Source organism: Lonchura striata, chromosome 8 (assembly GCF_046129695.1).
Source record: "Lonchura striata isolate bLonStr1 chromosome 8, bLonStr1.mat, whole genome shotgun sequence".
In the NCBI taxonomy this organism is placed as follows: domain Eukaryota; kingdom Metazoa; phylum Chordata; class Aves; order Passeriformes; family Estrildidae; genus Lonchura; species Lonchura striata.
The window spans coordinates 30,236,974-30,250,006 of NC_134610.1; the positions used below are offsets into that span (position 1 = coordinate 30,236,974).

Here is a 13,033-nt window from a genome sequence, read left to right on the forward strand (position 1 = left end):
CCAGTGCCTAAAAGAACCACGCAGACATCTTCATTTTGCAATAAAGGATCTAGGGCAGTAACAGGAACTCAGTTCACAAAGCAGCTTGGATTCAGTATGCTTTTCATGGGATCTGCCCCACTTTTCAGCTGCTCAGCTATCACACCAGTGATCAGTTGCCACACGGGAGGGTTCTTAGCAATAAAGAGGCAAATAACATCACTATTGAAATGAGAGTATTTGCCAAGTGTCATTTTCCTCACTGCCTGTACCTTAGCTGATGAGTGACTGCACCTCTTACAAGTTGGCCTCAGCTTGGCTTGCTCCCTTTGGCACGCATGCCTAGAGGTTGTAACATAGCTCCGTGGGACTAGAGAGGAATTATGTGCATAATTCTTTCTGCACCTGCAGCACCCAGATAGATGGAAAACAGTGCTGTGAGCAGCGTGCTTCTTTTCAGGCCAGCAGCCTCTGTGAAAGTAACACAAACATACTTTTAAAAGTAATAAAATCAAATACAGGATAAAACATAGAAAACTTCTGTTAGCCCATTACTGGCAAGAAGATCTTGGTAACTTCAGCATCTGCTGGGAAGAATTGTGGTTACCCTTTGTGCTATCTATAATGACTTAGTAAAGCAAAAACATTAACATTGCTTTTATGTCTTGTGCAGAAGTTTGCCCATTCCCGCATTCACAGAGTGCCAAGAAATAATATCTGGTCATGGATTTGTCACAAATTGGACACCTAGGAATTCCTTGACAAGTCTTGAACATTGTCAGCCCTTGGGCAAAATATTTCTGCTTGTATGGAAATAAAGGTATTTAAAGAAATCCCAGGGGCTCTGTGCAAGTCCAGAGGTCATGCTACACATTGTAACTTACAGCCTCATGGCATAAGGTATAAAAATATGGAGTGTTATGGCTTCTTGGACATCTGCATTCACAGGAGTTGTATTTTGCTGCACTTGTGCCAGCAGGACCCATGTTAGCTCAGCAGTGTCCTCTCTCAAGCACAGTCCCTGCCCTGAAGGCATCTGTCATCAGATCAATGGCAGGCATCAGATCAATGATCAGATCAATGGCAGGCGTCACAACCCTGCCCCCAGGGCCGGGGCAATGGGTTCCCAGCAGAGGGGAAGTTCCCAAAGCATGCATGGTCTAATGGCCCTGGTTATCTGCCTGGCCATGCCATATGCATCCCAGCTGGAATCTCAGCAATTGCACTGGGGCAGCCCCCTCAATGACAGTCAGCAAGAGAGCAGCCCCCCCAAAAGGCCCCACACAGGCACGTTGTCAGTGAAAACACATCTATGGGTGATGAGAAAGAGAAAAGTCCCTCCTCTGTTAGAAGTCATGGCTTGTGTGCTCATCTCCAGTCGAAGGAAGGTGGCTGTACACCGTGCATGAGGCCAGAGAGCTCCAGCTGCATTTGCTTCCCAGCAAGGCTGACTTACCTGGTGGATGGTCCTTCAGGAGCTGATCAGGAAGAGGAATGGTCCTTCAGGAGCTGCTCATCCCCTTGTCAGAGGGACTAACTCCATGCCAGGCTGATGCACAACCGTGCCACCAGAGAGAAACATCCCTTAACAAAATCCCTGACAGTGAGCTCCAATGATTTATACCTCTGCAGACCAGCTCCTCCCACTCACGTGCCACACTTAACAAAAGAGTAATTGCTGCCTGTTTGTGATTGCTCTCATTAACAAGAGAGGTGGAACAAGTGAGTCCTACAAACACAGCTTTGAAGCAAAAAATGCTCTAGAAAGCCCAGAAGCTCAGCAATTTTTAATATATGTTGGTAGTGAGTACAGTACTAAAGTGTATCAATGTGACCTAAATATTTATACCACAGGTACTGGAGGTGTAGGGATTGAAAGCAAAAGAGATTTTTGGGTGCATTTTTATACCAGTAAATGCTGAGCCAGCAGCCAACCAAGCAAAAATTGTTTCTCAGATCTAAAGACAGCACCAAAAGCTGAGCTCAGCTATCATCCTTCCTCCTCTGCCTGACAGTGCCATGCCAAACCAAACCTTCTTGTCCCAGCCTCTTGCTGCCTGCCTTTGGAGATGTTTGCAGCAGTCCCAGGCCACGCTGCTGGCTGTGGGGCAGGAGCTCAGGGATGCACAGCAGTGATGCCTCCAGCCAAGGCAGCTCACAGAGCTGCAGCCTGGAGCATACAGGAGGGGGAGTGTTTGCTTCGATAGCTGCTTCCTCCCTGGGAAGCCAGGGCTTGCTTCCCTGTCTCCTTCAAGCCTTCCCACCCCCGGGATGCGCCAGCAGCATCTGACTGCACAAGGCTTTTTCTGGGCTCCCAGGAGGGCTTGCTGAGACTGAAACTGCCCACTTCAGCCAAGCTTGCAGAAAACTTTCCCAAAGTGACCTGCTCCCTCGAGCAGATGAAGAATTACCAGCAGCACAGGACACCTCTACGTTACTCCTTACCATTGCAACCTGATTTGTAGTTGCCACTTTGGTTTTTCCCCATCAGTGTGGACACTCCCTCTTCTGGTTATGATATTGTAGGGGCTTCAAAGGGGCTTCCCATAAGTGAGGATTTACCTGTGGATTTTGGGAACGTGCCTGTCATGTGACTGCCCATTCCTATTTTAAAATACATTCTGAGCATCAGCCAAGCCTCTGCAGGTGTCTGCACATGTTCTTCTATTCCCAAGAGCAGCGGTGGTGTTTTCCAGAGGTGCTTTGGTACTAAGTGGGGAAGGGAAGCCTGGTCTAAACACTTCCCTCTCATAAAAATGCCCACATTGGTTCAGTTATGTTTAGCCATCTCAAAGTTCCCAACTCCTCTGAAAAGTCCAGCTCAGACCTCTGCTGACATCACTGTGGTTATGACTCAAGGGCTAAACTTACCAGGAAATAATGCATATCCAGCAAAATGGGTTTCTGCATCTGGCCTGCTGATTGCTAGGTGAGATTTTTTTGTGTTTAGTAACATCAGTTTCTGAACAGAGACTTCTGGAAATGGCTTCTTGCTGATCCACTTGAGAAATAAGAAATCTGGGGGCATTTATTTGAAGGCCCAAACATGCCCGCTGGTACAGCCTGATGGTATTCCTGGTGGTATGTGCCTGGAAACCACATTTCCATGGCATGTTGAATTCCCATACTTCCAACTGGCCTGTAGGAATAACATCTGAAGTGGGAGAGTGGTTTGGATCCAGAACCTCTGAGCAGATAAAACTCAACATGGTGACTGCTTTAGTTGCTCTTAGTTCAGAGTAAAGCTCCCCTGCAGCACATTCAGACCTATGTTTGCAGCTTTGAGCCATTTTAATTTCCTCAAAGTGACCAGAATACTGGCAAGATGGAATCACAAAAAATATTTTCTTTCATCTTCAGCTGATCATCGTTCCTCTTTATAACTGACTTGCAAAATAAAACATATATTCAAAAACTAAAAATAGTTTGGTTTGGTGTTTTGGAAGATGGGGTTTTGTGGTCCTAGGCTTCTTTGTACAGCTGGAGAGCAAATATGGGCTCCACAGGGAGAACAGGATACTCAAGCAGCTTTAAAAACCCAGCACAAACCAGAAACAACTGTTTGTGAAAGCCAAGGATGCAGCACCTGGAAGAAGGAGCTGACACTGGCCTGAGGGACAGAGTGTGATGGGAGGGATGCCTTGCTCTGGAGTGGGTGTTCTGGCCCAGCCCAGCTGCCCTCTGCTCAATTTGACTGCCACATTATGGCAACTAAAACTGATCAAAACCTTTTACAATCCAAGTTACAGAAAGTCTGTGGAGGATCTCAGGTCTCATTTCTCTGTAAGTATCCAAAATATAATTTTGATAAAAACAGATAAAGAGCAATTCCAAACTCAAGAAACCGAAAAGCTGTTATTTCTGAAAGATGCATTTAAAGTTCCCCATCCACCCCACAAAAGGTCAGAATGCCTCCCTAGTAATGTAATAGCTCTGTGCACCATCACCAAAGAAGTCCATATTTATATTTATAGCCAGCCAAGGTGGTTCACAGTTAGTGCCAGTGGTTGACTCCCCTGTACCACTCTGTGTAGTTTGGATTTTAATGCAACTAATACCCTGCAGAAAACTGGTATAGGACCCCAAATGGGTCCCTGACCCCAGAAAGCTGACATTTGAACTTTCATCCACACAGCCCTATGCTGAGAACTCGAAAAGGCTGGAAGGGTAAAATCTCTAAAACATCCAGCCCCAGCAGAGTCGTCCCCTGTGTGCATGCAGGCATGCCAGGGGCACCCCTGAGCAGAGGGAACCCACCAGGCGCCCACGTCACCTCCCAGAGGACCTGTCACACACAACATTCCATCCATCACAATGCCCAGGTGGAGTGTGGAAGCAGGGGTTGGTTGCCACAGACGAAGGTGAGCAGCCACCATGCAGCAGACAATACAGCCTCCCGATGCTGGGGCAGGACAGCAGCTCCAAACAAGCCCACCGGCACCACAGACCATGCCAAAGGCCGACGGAGGAGAGAGGCTACTCAATGAGCTAGGCTACAGGCTGGGTCAGACACTCGGGGAGGGCAGCTTCTCCAAGGTGAAAGCAGCCACCTCCAGCAAACACAAGGGGCCCCTGGCCGTCAAGGTGGTGGACCGGCAGCGAGCATCCCGAGTCATGGTGTTCAAGTTTCTGCCTCGGGAGCTCTCCATCGTGCGTAGGATCCAGCACCCCAACATCGTGCGCGTCTTCGAGCTCATCGAGGCCTGTAACAGGAAGCTCTACATCGTGATGGAGGCCATGGACACTACCCTGCTGCAGATGTTGGAGACTCTGGGAAAGCTGCCCTGCGCCCCCAATGCCCGGGACATCTTTGTGCAGGTGGTGAGGGCCGTGCGCTACCTGCACGACCGCAACCTGGTGCACCGCGACCTCAAGTGCGAGAACGTGCTGCTCTCGGCCGACGGCCGCCGCGCCAAGATCAGCGACTTCGGCTTCAGCAAGGAGCTCAAAGGCTACCCGGACCTGAGCACCACGTTCTGCGGGACGGCAGCCTTCGCCTCCCCAGAGGTGCTCATGGGCATCCCCTACGACGCCAAGAAGTACGACATATGGAGCCTGGGGGTGATGCTCTACATGATGGTGGTCGGCAGCCTTCCCTTTGATGATACCAACATCCAGAGCATGCCCCAGCTGCAGAAGAAGGGGGTGATGTACCCAGAGGAGCTGCCCCCGCTGCCGGAGCCCTGCCAAGCCCTCATCACGCAGCTGCTGCAGTACACCCCATCCTCCCGGCCCGGCGCGGGGCAGATAGCCAAGAACCGCTGGCTGAACGGGGACATCTGAAGGACACAGCTCATCCTGAATATTCTGGGAGAGCACTTTGGTGCAATAAATACTGCCCTGAAGAAGCATTTCTGTGGTTTGTCAATTGCTTTGAGGCCCAGGGGTGCCTCTGTGTGGAGCTGATGGAACTTCAGGCACCAGCAAAGCCGTGTGCTCTCAGGAGGTGGTCAGATCCCAAAACAGCAGTGGCAGTCTGGGTTTTGAGACACAGCAGCCATGCAGAGCTGCCAGGGCAGGGTGGTGAGGTGCTGCAGCACAGCCCATCATGGTGCCTGCTCCTTAGAACGCCAAAACTCGGCACAGCCACCCCAATCCACTCCTCCCCACCTTCTGCTGCTGAATGCACAGGGACTATGGGAGGAGAGCTGCTCTCACAGGGGTCTTGGCTTCTCCTCAGCCTTGTTCACCACCAAACTGTATTTGAGCAGGTGGGAGGGGAGAATCAGCGGTCCTACAAATCACTGCTGCAGAGAAAATGTCCCATTTTTTGTGTGCCACTATTTCAAGCTCACATTGACACTCACAGCCCAAAATCACACTAGGATTTTTGCAGGCAGCTGGACAGCATTACCCAGCCAAAAGTTTTGGTGTGGCTTTGAGATCCACACCTTACATGGAACACCTTTCAGATATTTATTCCTAGCAATACTTGAAATGTCTGCCAAAAGATACTTGATGAGAAATACCACTGGCCATGGATAACTTGTAAGGGAAAAGTGATAAAAGTATAAAGGAGAACCACTTTGTTAACTCCTGCCATCCAGCTTCAATGTGAAAAATTACCACTCTTAAAATCTTTTACGGATCCTTATGGACAAGTCCCATTTTAAAGGGTTAATTAAGGGTAGGAGCTGGCATCTGAAATGTGCTTTCATGAGACATTTCAACCCACTCTAAACAATCTCCAGCTTCCACTGGCCTGAAGTCTAAGGAGATGTCCAGCTGGGTGGTTTGATGGTGATGGTGCCTTGTGAGCTGACCCAGTACAACCCTGGCAGCACAGCCTGGGGCCAGGCCATATCTGACACAAACAAACCAGTGCACATGGCTCTGCTGGAGGAGGTGGAAACACCTTTTCCAAAGCAAACATTTTGGGTCTATTAAAAGCAGCAGTTTAAGTAGAACAAGATGCTGCAGCAGGGCCAGCCCAAGGCTGTTCAGCATGCAGGCTACAGGGAATTTTGCCATCCCCAGAATGAAGATTTATTTTGTTCTTGTCACAGCTGCAAAATAAAACTTGCAGCAGCAAAGTCTGAAGTAGAGAGAATAATGGTATACAGAGTGTCACGGCCATCTAGGGCTGTGGAAACAGGCTTGGGAAGGATCAGGAAGGGGATAGAAAAGAAGGGGAGATGTCATAAGGATGTGGAAAGCAAGGAGGTGGACTTCAGGGTTGTGAAATTTTCAGTAAGGCTCAAATCTTCTTTTTCTCCTCCCAGCCACCCTGTCAGTCTCATCCTAATCCATGCTCCAGGACCTTCAAGTTCTCCAAGTACCTGTCCAACTCCTTCAAGTGGAGTCCCTCCAGCCTTGCTTGCCTCCAGGTACCTCCCCACAACTTGGGAAGCACAAACCTGGCTCTGCTGCATTGCCTCTCTTTTTGCTCTATCTTAATCTTCTTTCCTTAAAGACAAAGCTAACACAATGGGAGTCATTCTAAAATCCAGACCCTATTAATCTCCCCTCAGCACCACACTCTCCTAAACGGTTGCATCTGTTGAGGACACCAGCCGGGACAGATGACTGATGTTTTGTGAGGCTGTACCCCCTTGGGTGGCTCGGGAAAGCAGCTGGGGTTCAAGTGGGGAGAGGTCTGAACGAGCCACAGGAGGCTCGTCAGGCTGCCCGCAGCCCTCGCCCTCTGCACACAGATGGTGATCTCCCAGAGCCAGCACTAACGACCTCAGAGCAGTTCCCAGGCTGAAAAAATAGTCCATTACCCGTCTAATTATGCAAATTAAAAATAAAAATCACAATTAAAGACCCCGAGCCAATTCTTATCTAATTTGCACCAGTGGGATATCAGTTTTGAAGGAGGGCAGGAGTAGTGGCTTTGAGCAGGATGAGGCAAAGACTCACGGCTCTGCCAGCATCCCTCCCCTCTAGAGGCCTCTTCATGTGTTCAGCCTGATGCTTCCCTAAGCTTATTTCCTCCTCAGGAGGGTAGAAATTTTTAACCTTTCACTTTTTTCACCTTCCTGGGAGGTGCACAGTTGATGGAAGTGCCCCTTTCCTGACTGCTGGCAGATGAGCCCCACTATCCTGGCCACAAAGCACATTGCCCTGTGTTTATGGGACAGCCCTTGGACTTAGAGCATGCATGTGTTGGAGGCATGAAGAGCCCCACTGGCTTACCAATATCCTGATCAGTCCCACCAGACCCATCCTGCAGTGTGACTCTGTCCTGCCCAGGCTCGAACATACTGGGGCAGTGCAATCTGGAAATGAAAGGTCCTGTGTCATACCAGCACCACATAAATAACTTTCCATGGGGGACCTGACCACCAAGCAATATACACAAATAACTATGTGCTATTTAATCCTCTCCAAGGTTAAGGAGGTTCAGGGCCTGTATGAGGCAGCTGTGTGCTGTGCCAGCACCTGGTTCCTGTTGGCTCACTGCAAGGTGTGAGCATTACCCCGTCCACAGCCCTCTTGCTGGCTGTCATGGTGCCCTGTGCCACTGACAGGCTCACTGGAAGAGCTTTCAGATTTTTAGACACGTGTCTTGAAATCAATTAGAGGGACTCATAAAAGGACATTCAGCAGAATAGAGTGCTTAGTGTTTTCTTGAGATCATCTTGAAGCAATTTTACCCCATTTAATCTTAAAACAGCATTATAAATTTCAAAGACATGTTCCAGACCTTTAGTATAACTCTACTCCCACTGCTCTTTTGTCTATATTCTGCATCACTTTGCCTGAAATACAGCCTTTATTTCAGGCAAATGAAAGGAAGGGAGGCAATTCACTGCACGCTGACATTAAAGCTCTCTTTTCAGCTAAGCAAAATTTGCTTTCAAGATTTTAGGCTATGCCTGATGGGTCTGATAAGCTTCAGGACTCAGCTACTTGAAAGTCAACACATTACCAAACTCTGGAGATAAGTACATTCATGAATTGTGGGAAAACAGTGCTGGGTTATCAAGCACCTGACGTATTCCTGCACCAGCTCAGGGCTGGCTCTCCCAGGGCTCTCCATCTCTGCCTGCAGCCAAGCCAGGCTCCCGGTGACCTGCTCCAGTTCCCCGGGCCCCGGCAGCAGGGGCAGGTCAGGCAGGAGCTGTACCTGCATGACCCAGCCTCCCTGCAGAGGCAAAGCTCCCAACAGGCAATCGAGCCAGCTCAGCCCTGCTTGAATACATTATCCTTTCCATAATTGCAGCCTTCCGTGCCAGCAGCCTTTTCTCCAGTGACCTGGAATCCTCCTGGCTCTGTTCTAGACCCTGCTACACCAACTTATGGGTCTCCATGATTTTGTATCAACCCTTCTTCAGCTGAAAATCTCCTCATCCTCTCTTCTCATCATCTCTGCAGGTCTCTACTCTTAGTAGAGATATGGAGGGAGAATTTCCTGCCTTGAGCCTTTTGGTTATATTAAGCATAATAAAAAAAACTAACAAGAGGTTCTCACCAAAGAACAGGATCCAGGGGGTCTTTGCACACATAACTTTCATTGCAAACAAGAAGTTTCTATGAATAATAATTTAATTTTCACAGCACCTAGCAAACATTAATCCTTGCTCCTGCACCAAGTGGTAAATATTTTTCTCCCTGTGTTACAGTGCACAGGCTAAGGGGCTTACCTCAGGCCAAAGTGATTTCATTTTACATTACAGTTCAAAACTTCCCTCTGGCCAGATCATGACTCTGTCTTCAAGCAATAGAAAATTCAACAATACTTGATGGTCTGGAAAGACATATGATCTTCCTCTCCAAAACTGCTTCCAGATCAACTTCATTTTGTCTCATAAACGAATGAAAGGATATAGACTGCAAGCACAGGTGGGTGGAGCTTCTTTTCCACGTTCTGAATAAGGGATCCAAATTTCCTAACTGCATTTAACAGCCCTTTTGAAGAGCCAAGGAGGCACTCGCAGTACAGAATGTAACACAGGCACAGGTGGTTCTCAGCTGGGGCTTCTCAGTCCTTGGAGGTTTTCAAAGGCCAATGGGGCAAAGTCCCTGGTCTGGTCTTGGCCTTGAACAGCACGTTGGGCTGGAGATGTCCAGCCTGTCCTCCCACAGGAATTACTCTGGTCCCACAAACACACAATTTTTTGTGCTACAAGGTGACAACTATTCTTTGTTTTGGAGAGACATGGACTTATCCGTGAGTTTGACTGCAAGGGTGATAAATAACTGTATTTTCTAGACCCATTAAAAAGTGGGACAGCAAGCAGTGCCTCCATCTGCTTAATTACATTTTGGATATTACTGCTCTTACAGGAGGCAACGTGACAGTGTGGCTGTTAGGTGTTTGTCTTTGAAGTTAAAGAGCCACACAAGGGCAGGGGGGGTGTCTGTGCTCTTTCATTCCTTCTCACGTTATTATCAGTTACACTAGCAACCAGCAGATTCCCTGAAAGACATTTGTGTTATTTTTTCCTCTCAGCTGGCAGATGTTCATTATATTCAGGTAGCACCTAAATGTCACAGGAGCCTATTGGGACAGATCCTGCAGACAGTTGTCATTTTTTAAATTGATCGTGTCTTCCTGAGAAGATCTCACTTCATAAATGAGAGGCACCTTGGTCACAGGAGGGAACCTTCTCTTGGACTGTGCAATCTGTAGGTGTCCTCCCAACGAGCAGAGCGAGACACCACAGGAATGTTTGCCTCATGCATTACTGAGAATCACAGAAGCATTTCTGAGCAGCACAGCTCAGAGTGCTTTACAATACAAGGGATTCTTGAGGTGAAAACAGGAAAAAAATAAAAGGAAACTAATTAAATGCCTCTTAGCAGACCCATTTAGCACCAACAATGTGACCAGGTCAATGGCCACAGTGTCAGCAGAGTCACCTGGCCAGCGACAGGGTCACAGACCACCTTGTACTCTCACAGGAATGTATTTACAGAGAAGCTGGATCTCACCAAATGGTGAGAGTCCTCAAGTCCCACTGTAATATTTTAAAGTAAATAGTAGCTGCGGGAACTGAGCCCCTCCAGACAAGTCCTTCAAAAATCCCTGACCATTCCTCCTCCATATGGTCACTTTACTTATTCTCCATGCAGTGTAGGAACCCACTGGAGTTGTAACTGGCAGCATCATTTCGTCAGAATACTCTGCACAGCACTGTCCTGTCATGACATTCTCTAGAGAAATATGGCATTTCCATTAAAACCTTCATTAAAAATACATATGGAGCATTCACTGCAGCTGGCTTGGCTTTAGTCTTCCTCAGATCTTGGCATGCCCAGCCTGAAGGCTGGTAAGATGTTGGAGTTCCTCCACAAGTACATGGCAGGATTTGGTGGGTGGAGGCAGTCTGGAGTTTGGCAAGAGGAGAGGCAGGAATTGTGCAGCACATGGGCTGCTACCTCCCCCAGCAGGGCAACAACCAGCCCAGGGGACATCAACAGACCAGACAACATTCTCATTAATTACAAGCAAAAAATCCCAAAATACACATTATTGTCTCAAAAATAATGATAATCCTTGGCTTCTTATTTGCATGTTCATTACCATGTTAATAGGATACCTATTATGGAAGAGCTAAACCATGCAGTCATGCACATATGCAGCCAGTCATTTATTACAAAAACAGCTTCCCTTCTATTTGACATATTTCTCCCTGTCCAGAAAATGGTCCAAGCTGCACCATCTGGGGCAAGCTGTAATTGATGAATACATCTTGAGGAAAGCAATTTTGCTTTCTGTGCATTACACAGCCAATTATATTTTCCAATATCGAGAGCTCTATTTACTTACTATTGATGGAGCCAGGGAATTGCTGGAAGAAGAACCCACAGGAGGGTTTGCACCTACTAGCAATCTTCCCATAAAAACACACCAGTCTTCAAATAAACACACGTGTTCAGAAGATAAACAGGAGGAGAAGTGTCAAAAGTGAGTCCAACAAACAACAGATCCACAAACCACTATGTCCATGTGGAAGAAAACTACTGCTGGTGAAGGAAGCACCCAGGATAGCCCAGACCCAGGCAGGGACAGAGCTTCTAAGCCAAGAAGGGAGGATGGGAAATGATGGGCAGCCTGTGGGACAGCAGTGGTGCCACAGGTCTCAGCCAGCCTGAGTAAGCAGCACAGTCACACTCACTTAGGTAATTCTTGAGCTGATCACACTTCTTGAGCTGATCACACAAGAATTTCTGACTCAGCAGCATGGTTAACTATGAAGATAGTGAGTGCTGCAAGACTCACTTTATTTAGGGCAGGTAACTATCCAGGAGAAAACTACAGCGGAGTCTGTAGCCTTTCCTGCAGCCATCATCTTCTGGATTTCATCTTTTGACAGAAAAGCACAGCCAGTTTTCTGTCTTTTGTTATACTATTTCAGGCAGTGCCTGGTAGGAGGCAGTCATGGAGAGAACTGTGCTGGTGGTTTTGGGACAGAGCACCAGTCTGTCAGCAGATTAAATCTTTTGCAAATGCTATTCTCAACATATCAAGCAGGATCTAAACTTCAGACCAACAGCTCAGCACAAACTTAATTTCATTGCGAAACTGGAGCCTTTCATATTTTGGCTATAACACTCCTAAAACATTTGTGTTTTTCATAGCACCCTGCTCCATTTCTTTGGTTTTACTCTACCCCTGAATTTTCTGCACGCCTCAGATTTCCATGTGGGGGAGGAATAGTTGCACTGCAGATACTTCACTTACAAAGCTCCACAACCCCACAGCAGTCAGGGAGGACACAGAAATGGACATCAGCTGGTGACCTGCCTGACAGCAGGGGAGCAGCAGAGCTCTGGGTGAGCAGCTTGATGGGTGAGTGGAACATTCCATCAAACAAAAAGCGTCAGAGAAGACTTTGGCACGTAGGGTCAGGACTTTAACCGAGTGCATGTGTTAAAATGCTGATGACCTCAGTTATGAGCTCTGCTGGAAGTCCAAACATTGCCAGTCTCCAGAATGAATGGTCAGATAAATTACTATGTTGAGCTATGGTCAGAATCATCACCCACAAAAAGATCATCACAATGCATCACTTAGGCGAGGCCATATTTGCAAGACTTTCCCCTAAATCTATTGGCACAAAAATTTTAACTGTATGTCCCTGCAGATCTGGAATTCATGCCAGAACAGGATAGGATCTATAGCTAATTCCAGTATCAGAGAAATAGAGAAATAGTACACAGAAGGGTAGTTTTTGTAATGGTGAGATTTTTCCAGTAATAGACAGACTCAAGTCACTTGTATGTGTTTAGCATCCATGAAATGATAAGGACTAACATTGGCTAGCAAAACACACACAGCCTCACTCTGGGCACTCCAAACATTTCCACATCTTGCCATTACCCACGGTTTTTATCACCTCTGCCACCAGAAATGGAATTCACTACTGCAGCATAAGCAGCCTGTAGCAAATCTCCTCTCACCACCAAAACCCCCACTTCCACTATTAAACAAGAAACTTCTCAAGAGGGACCTGCCCTCACCAAGCACTCCTGGGGCACTCGCTGACCTCAAGCTTCCTGCTTCAGGGACAAACACAGAGCACCAAACCCTGGCATGGTGGCTGTCCCTGGTTGCCTATGCACTGAGGATGGAAGGTCAGGATTGCGCCTCGTGGTGCCACAA

General features: G+C 47.7%; 1 protein-coding gene across 1 annotated transcript; it reads left to right on the forward strand.

Moving 5' to 3' along the window:
* Window positions 1-4,353: 4,353 nt before the first annotated feature.
* Window positions 4,354-5,262, forward strand: TSSK6 (testis specific serine kinase 6). The gene has a single exon (XM_021531411.3). The coding sequence runs from the start codon at window positions 4,354-4,356 to the stop codon at window positions 5,260-5,262; it is 909 nt and encodes a 302-aa protein (XP_021387086.2).
* Window positions 5,263-13,033: the final 7,771 nt, after the last annotated feature.